The following is a 13,900-nucleotide window of genomic DNA, read 5'->3' as shown; positions in this document are numbered from 1 at the left end:
GTGTTGGGGGGGGGGGTTTGTGTATATGGGTGAAACGTGTGTGCCCCCCAACCCAGTGTCAGTGCGCTGAAAAGAGGAAGGACAAAGATTGCGGCAGTGGTAGAACACATGGTTATTTGAGGGAACATCAGCGATCGGACGCACAGATTTCAACGTCCCACGACACCAGCCTCTCCACACGGGGTTCCTCAGTCTGGACTAGCCCCTCCTGCACAATCTCCCGGGGACTGGCTCATCCAAGCTCCGGGGCCCTCACATGGGAGCTGGGGGCTGGGTGGGAGGCAGTCAGAAGTCATCGTCATCACAAATGTCCTGGTAGACGTCGAAGGCTTCCCTGTTGCAATTTCCGTCGGGGCTGAAGACATACTTGTGGAATGTTCCATCCACACAGACCGCTACTGGGCAGGAGGAGAGACCTGGTTACAGCCCATCTGGACCACCCAGGTGGGGGAGGGATGTTGTGGAGCAAAGAGGAGAGGAGGCGAGGAGGAGGTGCTCAGGGCTGGGAGGAGGGGGTAGGGAGAGGAAAAGGGAGGTGAGGGATGGGAAGGGGAGGGGGTGGCTGGAGGGGTGGGGAGGGAGAATGGGACAGGGAAGCAGGGAGGAGAGGGATTGGGAGGTGGTGAACGAGGGGATGAGGGAGCTCCACACGGCTAGTACACTGTGAGCAGGGATGGGGCTTGGGGACAGACTGCAGCCTGCACCAAGCTACCAGTTCCCTCCCCCAGCCCACCCTCCACTCCCCTGCCCCCACACACCCCATCTCTCCCCCCACTGTATCTTCCCAACCCCACCTTGTGGCCCCCACAACGCCCCTTCTTTCCCCCCGACACCATAGTCCCCCACCCCCACACTCACCTCTGACAGAGTTGACATTCTTGGAGCTGTTTTTGCCAAAGGCACAGATGCAGGCACACTCTGCCAGCACAGTGAAGCTGGCCAGGCTCCACTGCGAGTCCACGTACTGCCCAATCACCGGCCCCACCTTGCCCACCTGGGCCAGCCTGCCCAACAGAAGGAAAACTCCGTCAGCTCCTCACACAGGCACCGCCAGCACAGCACTGAAACAAGCAGCCTCCACTGCGAACCGCCCACCGGACACAGGCGGCCATCTGCAGTGTCTGTCCACCATGAATGTGACAGGCGGCCATTTGCTGTGTCTTCCAGCCTGAATGGAGGCTGGGACAGATGGGCAGCCATTTGCAGTGTCCATCCAGTGAGAGTGCATGCTTTGGCAGCCATTTGCAGTGTCCATCCAGCGACTGGAACAGATTGGTGGCCATTTGCAGTGTCCATCCAACTGGAGTGCATACTGGGACAGATGGACAGACATTTTTAGTGTCTATCCTCCATTGATAGACTGAACTGTGTAAGACAGAGCTGCATACACAGTAACACCGCCAGTGACTGGACGGGGATTTGAGTCCTGCATGGTTCTTTCCATGTCTGCATGGGTTTTCTGAGGATGCTCTGGTTTTCTCCCCACCATTCAAAATGTACTAGGGATGTGGGTCAATTGGGTGTCATTGGGGGTTCATGGGCCAAAAGGGCCTGTTACCGCGCTGCATGTCTAAATTTTTTTTAAAAATTAAAATTTGAACAGAAGATAAGAGTTGGGGGTGATGCCAACCTGGATTGAGGATTGGTTAACCAACAGAAAGCAGAGAGTTGGGGTACAAGGGTGTTTTTCTGGATGGCAATCGGTGGTGAGTTGGTGCCACGGGGTTGGTGCTGGGCCTGTAACTGTTCATGATGTACATGAACAATCTAGAAGAGGGGACAGAGTGTCATGTATTTACGTTTGCTGATGACACTAAATTGAGTGGAAAAGCAAATTATGCAGAGGATTCAGAGAGGGATATAGATAGATTCAATGAATGGGCAAAGGTCTGCAGGTGGAGAACAATGTTGGTAAATGTGAGGTGATGCATTTTTAAAGGAAGAATGGAAAATCAGATTATTATTTAAGTGGTAAGCGATTGCAGCACGCTGCCATGCAGAAGGACCTAGGATGAATCGCAAAAGGTTGGTTTGCAGGTGCAGCAGGCTGTCTTCATTGCTGGAGGGATTGAATTTGGGAGCCGGGAGGTCCTGCTGCAACTGTACAAGGTCCTGGTGAAGCCACATCTGGAGAACCATGTGCAGTTCTGGTCTCCTGACTTGAGGAAGGACGTACTGGCTTTGGAGGTGGTACAGAGGAGGTTCACCGGGTTGATTCCAGAGATGAGGGGGTTGGCCTGCGAGGAGAGATTGAGGCATCTGGGACTGGACTCGCTGGAGTTTAGACGAAAGAGAGGGAATCTGAAAGAAACGTATAAAACGATGAAAGGCGTGGATCAGATAGAGGTAGGTAAGTTGTTCCCATTGGTGGGGGTGACCAAAACAAGGGGACATTGCCTCAAGATCCAAGGGAGTAGATTTAGGACAGAGATGAGGAAGATCTGCTTTTCACAGAGGGTGGGGAATCTGTGGAATTCGCTGTCCATTGAAGCAGTGGAGGGGGCCTCAGTAAATATATTTAAGACAAGGTTGGACAGATTTTTACATCGTTGAGGAATTAAGGAATATGAGGAAAAGTCAGGTCGGTGGAGATGAGCCTCTCATCAGATCCACCATGATCTTATTGAATAACAGAGCAGGCTTGAAGGGCTGAATGGCCAACTCCTGATCCGCTGGTCCCCCCCTGCCCATGGAACCACGTGCACCCGCTGCCACACTGGGCAGAGAAGGGGGAGGTGGACTTACGTTGAACGCCAATTCAGACTGGTGTCCTTGAGGGCAAAGATGTGCACGTAGCCCTTGTCACTGGAGGCATAGAGGAAGGAGTTATGGCTGAAGTTGATGCTGTGGGAAGTGGGAGAGAGGATGAACACCGAGGCCTCAACCTATCCCCATCACTCTTCAGTCAGCTTTCCCCATTCGTGTTTCCCGACTCTGTTGACATCTCCTTTATTCCCTTTTTCCTCCATCTCCTTCCATCCATCTCTCCACCCTTTGTCTCTCTCTCATTCCCTATCCCTCCATCTCCCCACCCCTTGTCTCTCTCTGATTCCCTATCTTTGTCTCCTTCCCTCCATCTCCCCACCCCTTGTCTCTCTCTGTTCCCCATCTGTCTCCATCTGCCCACCCCTTGTCTCTCTCTCTCTCATTCCCTATCTGTCCCCTTCCCTCCATCTCCCCACCCCTTGTCTCTCTCTCGTTCCCTATCCATCTCCCCACTCCTTGTCTCTCTCTCTCTCTCTCATTCCCAATTCCTGTCTCCTTCTCCCCACCCCTTGTCTCTCTCTCATTCCCAATTCCTGTCTCCTTCCCTCCATCCCTTCTCTCTCTCATTCCCTTCTTCCTGCTTTTTGCTCATACCTTGAATAAGGTCTCAGGTTCGAAATGTTGCCACTTGAGGGACCGGCTGAGTTTCTCCAGCACATTTGTGTTTTACAACAATCACATCATCCAGATCTCCACACCTCTGCACCCACCCACTGTCTGCTTCTGAGTCTCCCAAATCTAAGATCCCCTAGGTCCTCACCACCCCTCCTACTACTGGCATCAGTTATGCCATTCATTCCTCCTCTGCTATCAAAAATCCTGATTAATGTTAGCTGAGAAATCATGATGAATCACTGCTGCGCTCTCCCCAGGAGTGTGTGATGGGACGGTGCGGAGGGAACTTCACTCTGTATCTGACCCTGTGAGTGTGTGATGGGACGGTGCGGAGGGAGCCTCACTCTGTATCTGACCCTGCGAGTGTGTGATGGGACGGAGTGGAGGGAGCCTCACTCTGTACCTGACCCTGCGAGCGTGTGATGGGACGGTGCGGAGGGAGCATCACTCTGTCTGACCCTGCTAGTGTGTGACGGGACGGTGCGGAGGGAGCCTCACTCTGTACCTGACCCTGCGAGTGTGTGATGGGACGGAGTGGAGGGAGCCTCACTCTGTACCTGACCCTGCGAGCGTGTGATGGGATGGTGCGGAGGGAGCATCACTCTGTCTGACCCTGCGAGTGTGATGGGACGGTGTGGAGGGAGCCTCACTGTATCTGACCCTGCAAGTGTGTGATGGGACAGTGTGGAGAGAGCTTCACTCTGTATCTGATCCCGGGAGTGTGTGATGGGACGGTGCGGAAGGAGCCTCACTCTGTATCTGCCCTGCGAGTGTGTGATGGGACAGTGTGGAGGGAGCTTCACTCTGTATCTGATCCTGGGAGTGTGTGATGGGCCGGTGCGGAGGGAGCCTCACTCTGTATCTGACCCTGCGAGTGTGTGATGGGATGGTGTGGAGGGAGTTTCACTCTATTTCTAACTCCGGGAGTGTGTGATGGGACGGTGTGACTGTCCCCCATCCATCCCCACAACCCCTCTCTCACCAGTACAGGGTTGCGGGATCGGTTCCACTCCGCAGCTCCACCAACATCTCCTTGGTCTGTGTGTCGAAGGGGCGGATGAGAATGCCCTGCAGTCATGTGGAATCAGTGTGATGATGGGAGTCCATCTTTCCCAAACACCCCACCCTCCCGGCCACGTCCCATCTTGACCTTGACCTGCCCAGCCTCTCTGCCAACAATCGGCGGGGACCCCCAGCCAGACCCCGGAGAGTGTGCATGCAGTCCTGTCACTGTGAGTGTGCGTGCAAGTGTGTAGTAGCCTGCATGAGCACTGTGTATCCAAACACATGGATGTAAGTGGATTTATCCATACAGTGTGTGTGAGTGTGTAGACACACATGTGTAAGTGCAAGTGATTATCTTGGCCCCTCTGTCCGTGCCAGAACATCCGTGAGGAAGAACGAGCATCAACAGATGTGTGTGTAAGCCACAGAATGCTGGTGGGGGGGGGGGGGGGGGAATTGCCGAGATAGGTGAGGGAGGAAGAAAGGTAGGGAGAGGGGAGATTGAGGGGGGGTTTTGTCAGGAGACTCTTCCCACCGGTCTGGGATCCATACCTTCCTGGAGGCAGATGCGACAACGCTGCCGTGCTGGTTCAGGGCGATGCAGGCAATCTCACTCTGGTGGGCGTTGATGGTGAAGGGTGCTGACGAGACGCCTGGCTTTGTGTTCAACAAGTCCTGCAGCCAGGCATGGTAACAGTAGTCCATGGGGCTGGTCTGGGATGGGGAGCCAGAAACACCCATGTCCCCTCCACAATCCCCATCCATAAACGAGGTGGGGCGAAATATTGCGAGAGTGCTGTGGGCTTCTTGTGGAGGGGTAGGGTGTGCAACGGGGCGGGTCTGTGATGGGGGAAAGTGACTGGGGGGGGTTTCAGAGACAGAGAGGGGTGTAGGGGACTGGGGGGGGTGGTTACAGAGACAGGGATGGGTGTAGAGGACCAGAGAGGCTTACAGATGCAGGGAGGGGTGTAGGGCAACGGAGGGGATATCAGAGGACAGGAAGAGGTGTAGGTGACTGGAGGCTGTTAGAGACAGGGAGGGGTGGATGGGACCAGAGTGGATTGCAAAGATGAGAAGGAGTGTCGGGGACCAGAGTGGGATTACAGAGAAGGGGAGGGGTCTAGGGGTCTGATGGGATTCAATGGTTGGTGGGCGTGGGTAACGCAGGAGAGAGGAGTCAGGGGTTAAACCTGGCGTGACAGTGCACGGGCTTTATTCACAGGGGTCGCGGAGCAGGGGTGTGGTGGGCAGGTGTGTGCGGTCAGGGGTTGATGGGGTGGGGTGGGAGATCAGCCATGACGAAAGGCTCCAACCACCTCCTCAGTTTCCCGCTCACTCACCACGATCTGAAGGTTGCCACACTTGTGTCCAGGGAAGACTAGGAGCTGCTTCTCGATGCTGGGGCACAGGTCACACAGGCCTACGGATAACAGAAGGGCTGCTGACGGCGGGGCTCTGGTGACATCCCCAGCACGCCCCCTCAAACTGTCCCTCCAATCCCCTGCCACAATCACCCAACGCAGCTTCAGGAGATCCTGGGCTGCAACTCAAACCGTGTTCGGGAATAGTGGGGGGATACAGGAGGACTGGGGTCAGGTCTGAGGGCACAGAGAAAGGATGTTCTATCCTGTAGCCAAATTTCCTCAGTGGTCAGGAAGCTGCTACGCTTCACATGAAGGTTGAGGAGGGCAAGTTGACACACGTTGACAATATTTTTACAGGAACACAACTTAGATTGTTCTTGTGGACAGGGGAATGGGAAATGACATTAATGAGGTGGATGAGGTGTACATCGAATAACCACAGAGTGAAATTCTATCATTGATGTGGCGGATGTGAAGTGCATCGACTAACCATGGACAGTGCGGTTCCCTCATTCCCCTGACTTCTGGACAGGGGACGGGAGGATATGTTGACATGGTGGATGTGAAGTACATCAACTAACCACGGACGGGGAAGTTCCATCATTCTTCTGGGTGTATATCGACTAACCACGGACAGTGAGGTTGACATGGTGGATGGGGAGAATATCAATTAACCACGGTCAGTCAGGTTCTGTCACTTCACTGACTTATGGTCAGGACACAGGAGGCGGGGTTAATGTGGTGGATGGGGTGTGCATCGTCAGTCACATTGATTCACTTTCCTGACCTGCTGTGCAGACAGTGGGAAGGCTGCGGAATGAGGGATCTTGTACCATAAGAAGGACATGAATGCAGGCTGGCATGGGTTAACAGTCAAGGAGACCTTACCTCTGGTGTTGTCCCGAGTGACAAATTCTTTTTTTTTAAAGTTTTTTATTTTTCACACCATAAATCACATTGACCATGATACATACATTTTCCTTTTCAAATATATACAGTCATTTTCTCCTCCCCCTCCTCCCATCCCACCCTCCATACCTCCCCCCCCCATCCATTTAAAGTACAAAATCTAAGATACATTAAACCAGTCAAACAATGTTGTCATTCAATAAAAATAAACAAGAAATTCCACTGAGTCAATTCTTTTCTTTTCCTTCTCCATTCGTTAATTTAGGTAGTGAATGTCCCCAGTAGGTTTTCTCTATTGTGTTTCATGTAAGGCTCCCATATTTGTTCAAATATTTCAATATTATTTCTTAAACTATATGTTATTTTTTCTAATGGAATACATTTATTCATTTCTATATACCATTGTTGTATTTTCAAATTATCTTCCAATTTCCAGGTTGACATAATACATTTTTTTTGCTACGGCTAGAGCTATCTTAACAAATCTTTTTTGTGCACCATCCAAATCAATTCCAAATTCTTTGTTTTTTATGTTACTTAGGAGGAAGATCTCTGGATTTTTTGGTATATTGTTTTCTGTAATTTTATTTATTATTTGGTTTAGATCTTCCCAAAATTTTTCTACTTTCTCACATGTCCAGATTGCATGAATTGTTGTTCCCATTTCGTTTTTACATCGAAAACATCTGTCAGATACTGTTGGGTCCCATTTATTTAACTTTTGAGGTGTAATGTATAGCCTGTGTATCCAGTTATATTGTATCATACGTAACCTCGTATTTATTGTATTTCTCATCGTTCCAGAACATAACTTCTCCCATGTTTCCTTTTTTATCTTTATATTTAAATCTTGTTCCCATTTTTGTTTAGCTTTACCATTTGTTTCCTCATTCTCCTTTTCTTGCAGTTTAATATACATATTTGTTATAAATCTTTTGATTATTATTGTATCTGTAATCACATATTCAAAGTTATTTCCCTCTGGTAACCTCAGACTGCTTCCTAATTTGTCCTTCAAGTAGGATCTCAATTGGTAATATGCCAGCACTGTATCTTGAGTTATATTGTATTTATCTTTCATTTGTTCAAAGGATAATAATCTATTTCCTGAAAAACAATTTTCTATTCTTTTGATCCCTTTTTTCTCCCATTCTCTAAAGGAAAGGTTATCTATTGTAAATGGGAGTAACTTATTTTGCGTCAATATTAGTTTTGGTAATTGGTAATTTGTTTTATTCCTTTCTACATGAATCTTTTTCCAAATATTGAGTAGATGATGTAATACTGGAGAACTCCTACGTTGTATCAATTTTTCGTCCCATTTATATAATATGTGTTCAGGTATCTTTTCCCCTATTTTATCTAATTCTAATCTAGTCCAATCTGGCTTTTCCCTTGTTTGATAAAAATCTGATAGGTATCTTAATTGTGTGGCTCTATAATAATTTTTTAAGTTTGGCAGTTGTAAGCCTCCTTGTTTATACCATTCTGTTAATTTATCTAGTGCTATCCTCAGTTTCCCCCCTTTCCATAAAAATTTCCTTAGTATTTTCTTTAACTCCTTGAAGAATTTCTCTGTCAAGTGTATTGGCAATGCCTGAAATAGGTATAATATCCTTGAGAAAATGTTCATTTTATTACAGTTTATCCTTCCTATTAGTGTTAATGGTAAATCTTTCCAATGCTCTAAATCATCTGTAATTTTTTCATTAGTGGATAATTATTTAGTTTATATAGATGGCCGAGATTTTTATTTATTTGTATACCTAGGTATCTTATTGCTTGCATTTGCATCTGAATGGTGATTCCTTCTTAAATTTTGAGAAATCCGCATTATTCATTCGCATTGCTTCACTTTTATTTACGTTAATCTTGTAACCCAACACTTCTCTATATTCCTTCAATTTCTTATATAATTCTTTTATTGATAGTTCTGGTTCTGTTAAGTATACTATAACATCATCCGCAAATAAACTGATTTTATATTCCTTGTCTTTTATTTTTATCCCTTTTATATTATTTTCTGTTCTTATCAATTCTGCTAGTGGTTCTATAGCTATCGCGAACAATAAGGGTGATAGTGGGCATCCCTGCCGTGTTGACCTGCTTAAGTTAAATTGCTTTGATATATATCCATTTACTGTCACTTTCGCCAATGGCCCCTTATATAATGCTTTAATCCAATTAATATACTTCTCTGGTAAACTGAATTTTTGCAATACTTTGAATAAATAATTCCATTCTACTATGTCAAAGGCCTTCTCTGCGTCTAAAGCAACTGCTACTGTTGGCGCTTTACTCCCTTCTACTGCATGAATTAAGTTAATAAATTTACTAATATTGTCTGTTGTGCGTCTTTTTTTAATAAATCCAGTTTGGTCTAGAGTTACCATTTTAGGTACATACTCTGCTAATCTGTTTGCTAATAATAGCTTAGCTATTATCGTATAATCTGTGTTAAGTAAAGATATTGGTCTATATGACGCTGCTGCGAGCAGATCTTTCTCTTGCTTCAGTATTACTGTAATTATTGCTGTTTTACATCAATCTGGTTGATTACTTCCAGGAGGGGAGGAATTAATAAATCTTTAAATGTTTTATAGAATTCTATTGGGAATCCATCCTCTCCTGGTGTTTTATTATTTGGTAATTTTTTTTATTATCTCTTGTATTTCTACTATTTCAAATGGTTCTGTTAATTTATTTTGTTCCTCTATTTGTAATTTTGGTAGTTCAATTTTAGTTAAAAATTCATCTATTTTCCCTTCTTTCCCTTCGTTTTCAGTTTGGTATAATTGTTCATAGAATTCTCTAAAGTTTTCCTTGATCTCCGTTGGATTATATGTGATTTGTCTTTTTTCCTTGATGCCAATACCATTTTCTTAGCTTGTTCTGTCTTAAGCTGCCATGCTAGAATTTTGTGCGTTTTTTCTCCTAGTTCATAATATTTCTGTTTTGTCTTCATTATGTTCTTCTCCACCTTATATGTTTGTAGTGTTTCTTATTTTATTTTTTTATCTGCCAATTCTCTTCTTTTAATTGTATCTTCCATCATTGCTAATTCATTTTCTATATTTACTATTTCCCTTTCCAACTGCTCTGTTTCCTGATTGTAGTCCTTCTTCATCTTGGTTACATAACTTATTATTTGCCCTCTAATGAACGCTTTCATTGCATCCCATAGTATAAATTTATCTTTCACTGATTCCGTATTTATTTCAAAATACATTTTTATTTGTCTTTCAATGAATTCTCTAAAATCCTTCCTTTTAAGTAGCATGGAGTTTAATCTCCATCTATACATTCTTGGAGGGAATGTCCTCTAACTCTATTGTCAATATCAAGGGTGAATGGTCCGATAATATTCTAGCTTTATATTCTGTTTTTCTTACTCTATCTTGCATACGAGCTGATAACAAAAATAGGTCTTTTCTTGAGTATGTTTTATGTCTACCCGAGTAATATGAATATTCCTTTTCCTTTGGGTGTTGTTTCCTCCATATATCCAAAAGTTGCATTTCTTCCATCGATTTAATTATAAATTTGGTTACTTTGTTCTTTCTGTTAATTTTTTTTCCACGTTTTGTCCATATTTGAATCCAAATTCAGGTTGAAATCCCCTCCTATTAATATGTTCCCTTGCGTATCTGCTACCTTCAAAAAAATACCTTGCATAAACTATTGATCTTCTTCGTTGGGTGAATATACATTGAGTAGATTCCAAAACTCCGAATATATCTGACATTTTATCTTTACATATCTCCCTGCTGGATCTATTATTTCCTCTTCTATTTTAATTGGCATATTTTTACTAATTAATATAGCTACTCCTCTTGCTTTTGAATTATATAACGCTGCTGTTACATGTTCTACCCAATCTCTCTTTAATTTCTTGTGCTCCAATTCAGTTAAATGTGTTTCTTGCACAAATGCTATATCAATTTTTTTTTTTCAGTAAATTTAGCAGTTTCTTCCTTTTAATTTGGTTATGTAGTCCGTTAATATTTAAAGTCATATAGTTCAGCGTAGCCATTTCATACTTTGTTTATCTTCCGTTTCCGTTTCTCCATCATCACCTTTCCTTCTTATCCATTTCTGCTTTCTTGTTTTGAACACTCTATAAGACAACATTTCTAAAACATCAAACATTTTCCTTATTCTCCTATTTAAAACTTCTTTAACCCCATTCTCCCCTCCCCCTCCTGAGTTGCCCTTTATCCCTTGTCGGGCAACCACATCTCCCATCTCCATTTGGATTTGCGAATTCACTCGCAAACGTCAACTGATTTTGTAGTGACCGTAACTCCTCCCCACCCAGCCCCCCCAGAAAAGATTTCAATTTTCATATGTAACAAAGGTCACTCTTTTAATTCCCTCCTTATTCCCTCTATTCCCTTTCCCTCCCTTATTAATTCTTGTCTATACTATATATTTTCATCTAAATACGGATACATTCATGTATACACACTATATATATATATATATATATATACACACATATATCCCTTTACACACATACATATAGTTCGTGGACATTTTTACTCTCATTACATGACTTCATCTCTCTGCTTATTTTGTAGTTGTTCTGCAAATTTCCTTCCTTCCTCTGGATCCGAGAATAGTCTGTTTTGTTGCCCTGGAATAGCTATTTTAAGTACCGCTGGATACTTTAACATAAATTTATATCCTTTTTTCCATAAGATCATTTTTGCTGTATTGAACTCCTTCCTCTTCTTCAGGAGTTCAAAACTTATGTCTGGATAGAAAAATTTTTTTTGACCTTTATATTCCAGTGGCTTTTTGTCCTCTCTTACTTTCTTCATTGCTTTCTCCAATATATTTTCTCTTGTTGTATATCTTAAGAATTTTACTAAAATGGATCTTGGTTTTTGCTGCGGTTGTGGTTTCGGGGCTAAAGTTCTACGTGCCCTCTCTATTTCCATTTCTTCCTGTAATTCTGGTCTTCCTAGGACCCTGGGGATCCAATCTTTTATAAATTCTCTCATATTCTTGCCTTCTTCATCTTCCTTAAGGCCCACTATCTTTATATTATTTCTTCTATTATAGTTTTCCATTATATCTATCTTCTGAGCTAACAGCTCATGTGTCTCTTTAACTTTTTTATTAGATTCTTCTAATTTCTCTTTTAATTCCTCTACTTCCATTTCTACAATTATTTCTCGTTTTTCCATATTTTCCACTCTTTTTCCTATCTCTGACATGACCATTACTAAATTATTCATTTTTTCTTCTGCACTCTTAATTCTTCTTTTTATCTCATCAAATTCTTGCAATTGCCATTCTTTCACTGATTCCATATATTCTTTAAAAAAAGATACATCCATTGTCTTGCCTTTCTCTTCTTCTTCCACTTCTTTCTGTTCTTCTTCTTCTTCCTCTGGGTTGACCATCTGTTGTTTCCTTGTTTTCTTTTTACCCTCTTCTTTCTTGTTGTCATTATTGTCTGTGTTCTGCACCTGCTGCTGTGCTGCAGGTGTCTCTCTCAGCTGTGGAGATCGACTCCGCAGCTGTTCCCCCCTCCCGTCAGTGTGTTTTTTTTCATGCACGGTCGCGCACTTTTACTCGGCTCTGTGAGCCATTTTTGTGGTCCCGAGCCCGGGACTTCCACTGACCTGAGGGAGCGGGCTTCTCTCTCCGCGGTGGGCCTCTTCGGACGGGTAAGGCCTTCACCTTCTTCTTCCGACATTCTTTTTTCCTCTTTTCTTCCCGTTGTTTTCGACTTTTCTCTCTTCACTGCCATTTTCTTCTCACCTTTATTTTTACTTTATTATAAATTTTAATCTTGTACCTTTGTGCTTTGTGTGTTTTTTTTTTAAACTTTTCGGGAGAGGGCTGGAATTCCCTGACCGGCCACTACTCCATCACGTGACTCCTCCCCCAGTGGAGTAACTGGAACTGAGGTAGGAGCCAGAGGCTGGAACCAGAATTCACGGATGTCACAAAATGATAGTTGCCACTTGGCCCCTCTAGAATGGTGTGCCCCAGACTTCCACTTCCACAGCCCTCTTAACATCATGATCTTTCAAAATCCAATCTCACAGAACCTAGAAATTTACAGCACAGTTCACAGATCCTTCAGCCTAGAGTGTGGTGTCAACCCAATAACCATAAGGAATAAGAGCAGAAATAGGCCATTCAACTCATCGAGTCTGCCCCATTTCATCATCCCTTAAATACACCCAGTGACCCGGCCTCCACAACTGCCAGTGGCAACAAATTCCACAGATTCACCACCCTCTGGCTGAAGAAATTCCACCGAATCTCTGTTCTAAGCGGATGCCCTTCAACTCTGAAGTTGTGCCCTCTTGCCCTGGACTCTCCCACCGTGGGGAACAACCTTTCTACATCTATTTTGTCCTGCCTTTCAACATTCAAAAAGTTTCAGCGATTCCCCTCTCATTCTCCTAAATACCAACGAGTCCAGGCCAAGAGCCGTCAAACATTCCTCACACGATAACCCTTTTATTCACAAAGTGAACATCCTCTGAACATCCTTTCTTCAACAAGAAGCCCAAAACTGTTCACAATACTCCACATGGGGGCTCACCGGGGGTTTTAAAGCCTCAACATCACATCCCTGCTCTTATATTCTCTACCTCTTGAAATGAACGGCAGCATCTCGTTTGCCTTCTTCACCTCCAACTCCACCTGCAACTTTACCTTCAGGCTGTTCTGCACGAGGACTCCCAGGTCCCTTTGTATCTGGGGATTTTCAATTTTCTCCCCATTTATAAAACAGTCTGCCTGTTTATTTTTTCAACCAAAGTGCACGACCGTAAACTCTCCGACATTGTATTTCATTTACCACTTCTCTGCCTGCTATCCTGACCAAAGTCCTTCTGCAACCACCCTGTTTTCTTGACACCACCTGCCCCTCCATCTTCCTTCGTATTGTCTGGAGACTTGGCCACGAAGCTGTTCATTTCATAATCTAAATTGTGAAAAGAAGTGGCCCTAACACCAACCCCTTGGAACATCACTAGCAACCGGCAGCCAATCCGAATACGATTCCTGTATTTCGACTCTCTGCTTCCTGCCAATAAGCCAATGTTCTCCTAGTATGTTTCCTGTAACACCATGGGCTCTTATCTCGTTCAGTAGCCTCATGTGCGTCCCCTTGTCAAAGGCCTTCTGAAAACCCAGACACACAACATCCACTGCATCTCCCATACCCAGCCGGCTGGTCACTTCCTCAGAGTTCCAACAGGTTTGCGAAGCCA

General features: G+C 44.6%; 1 protein-coding gene across 1 annotated transcript; it reads right to left on the bottom strand.

Moving 5' to 3' along the window:
• Nucleotides 1-206: 206 nt before the first annotated feature.
• LOC138756882 (WD repeat domain phosphoinositide-interacting protein 4-like) lies at nucleotides 207-13,603 on the bottom strand. The gene is made up of 8 exons (XM_069923275.1): nucleotides 13,486-13,603; nucleotides 6,639-6,665; nucleotides 5,727-5,806; nucleotides 4,939-5,061; nucleotides 4,364-4,449; nucleotides 2,746-2,844; nucleotides 859-1,004; nucleotides 207-395 (listed from the first exon to the last, which is right to left on the bottom strand). The coding sequence occupies exons 1-8, from the start codon at nucleotides 13,601-13,603 to the stop codon at nucleotides 286-288; spliced, it is 789 nt and encodes a 262-aa protein (XP_069779376.1). The 3' UTR covers nucleotides 207-285.
• Nucleotides 13,604-13,900: the final 297 nt, after the last annotated feature.

This window comes from Narcine bancroftii, chromosome 3, assembly GCF_036971445.1.
Source record: "Narcine bancroftii isolate sNarBan1 chromosome 3, sNarBan1.hap1, whole genome shotgun sequence".
Classification (NCBI taxonomy): Eukaryota; Metazoa; Chordata; class Chondrichthyes; order Torpediniformes; family Narcinidae; genus Narcine; species Narcine bancroftii.
Note: the sequence above shows the minus strand (reverse complement) of the source record. Positions and strands in the feature narration are given on the sequence as shown.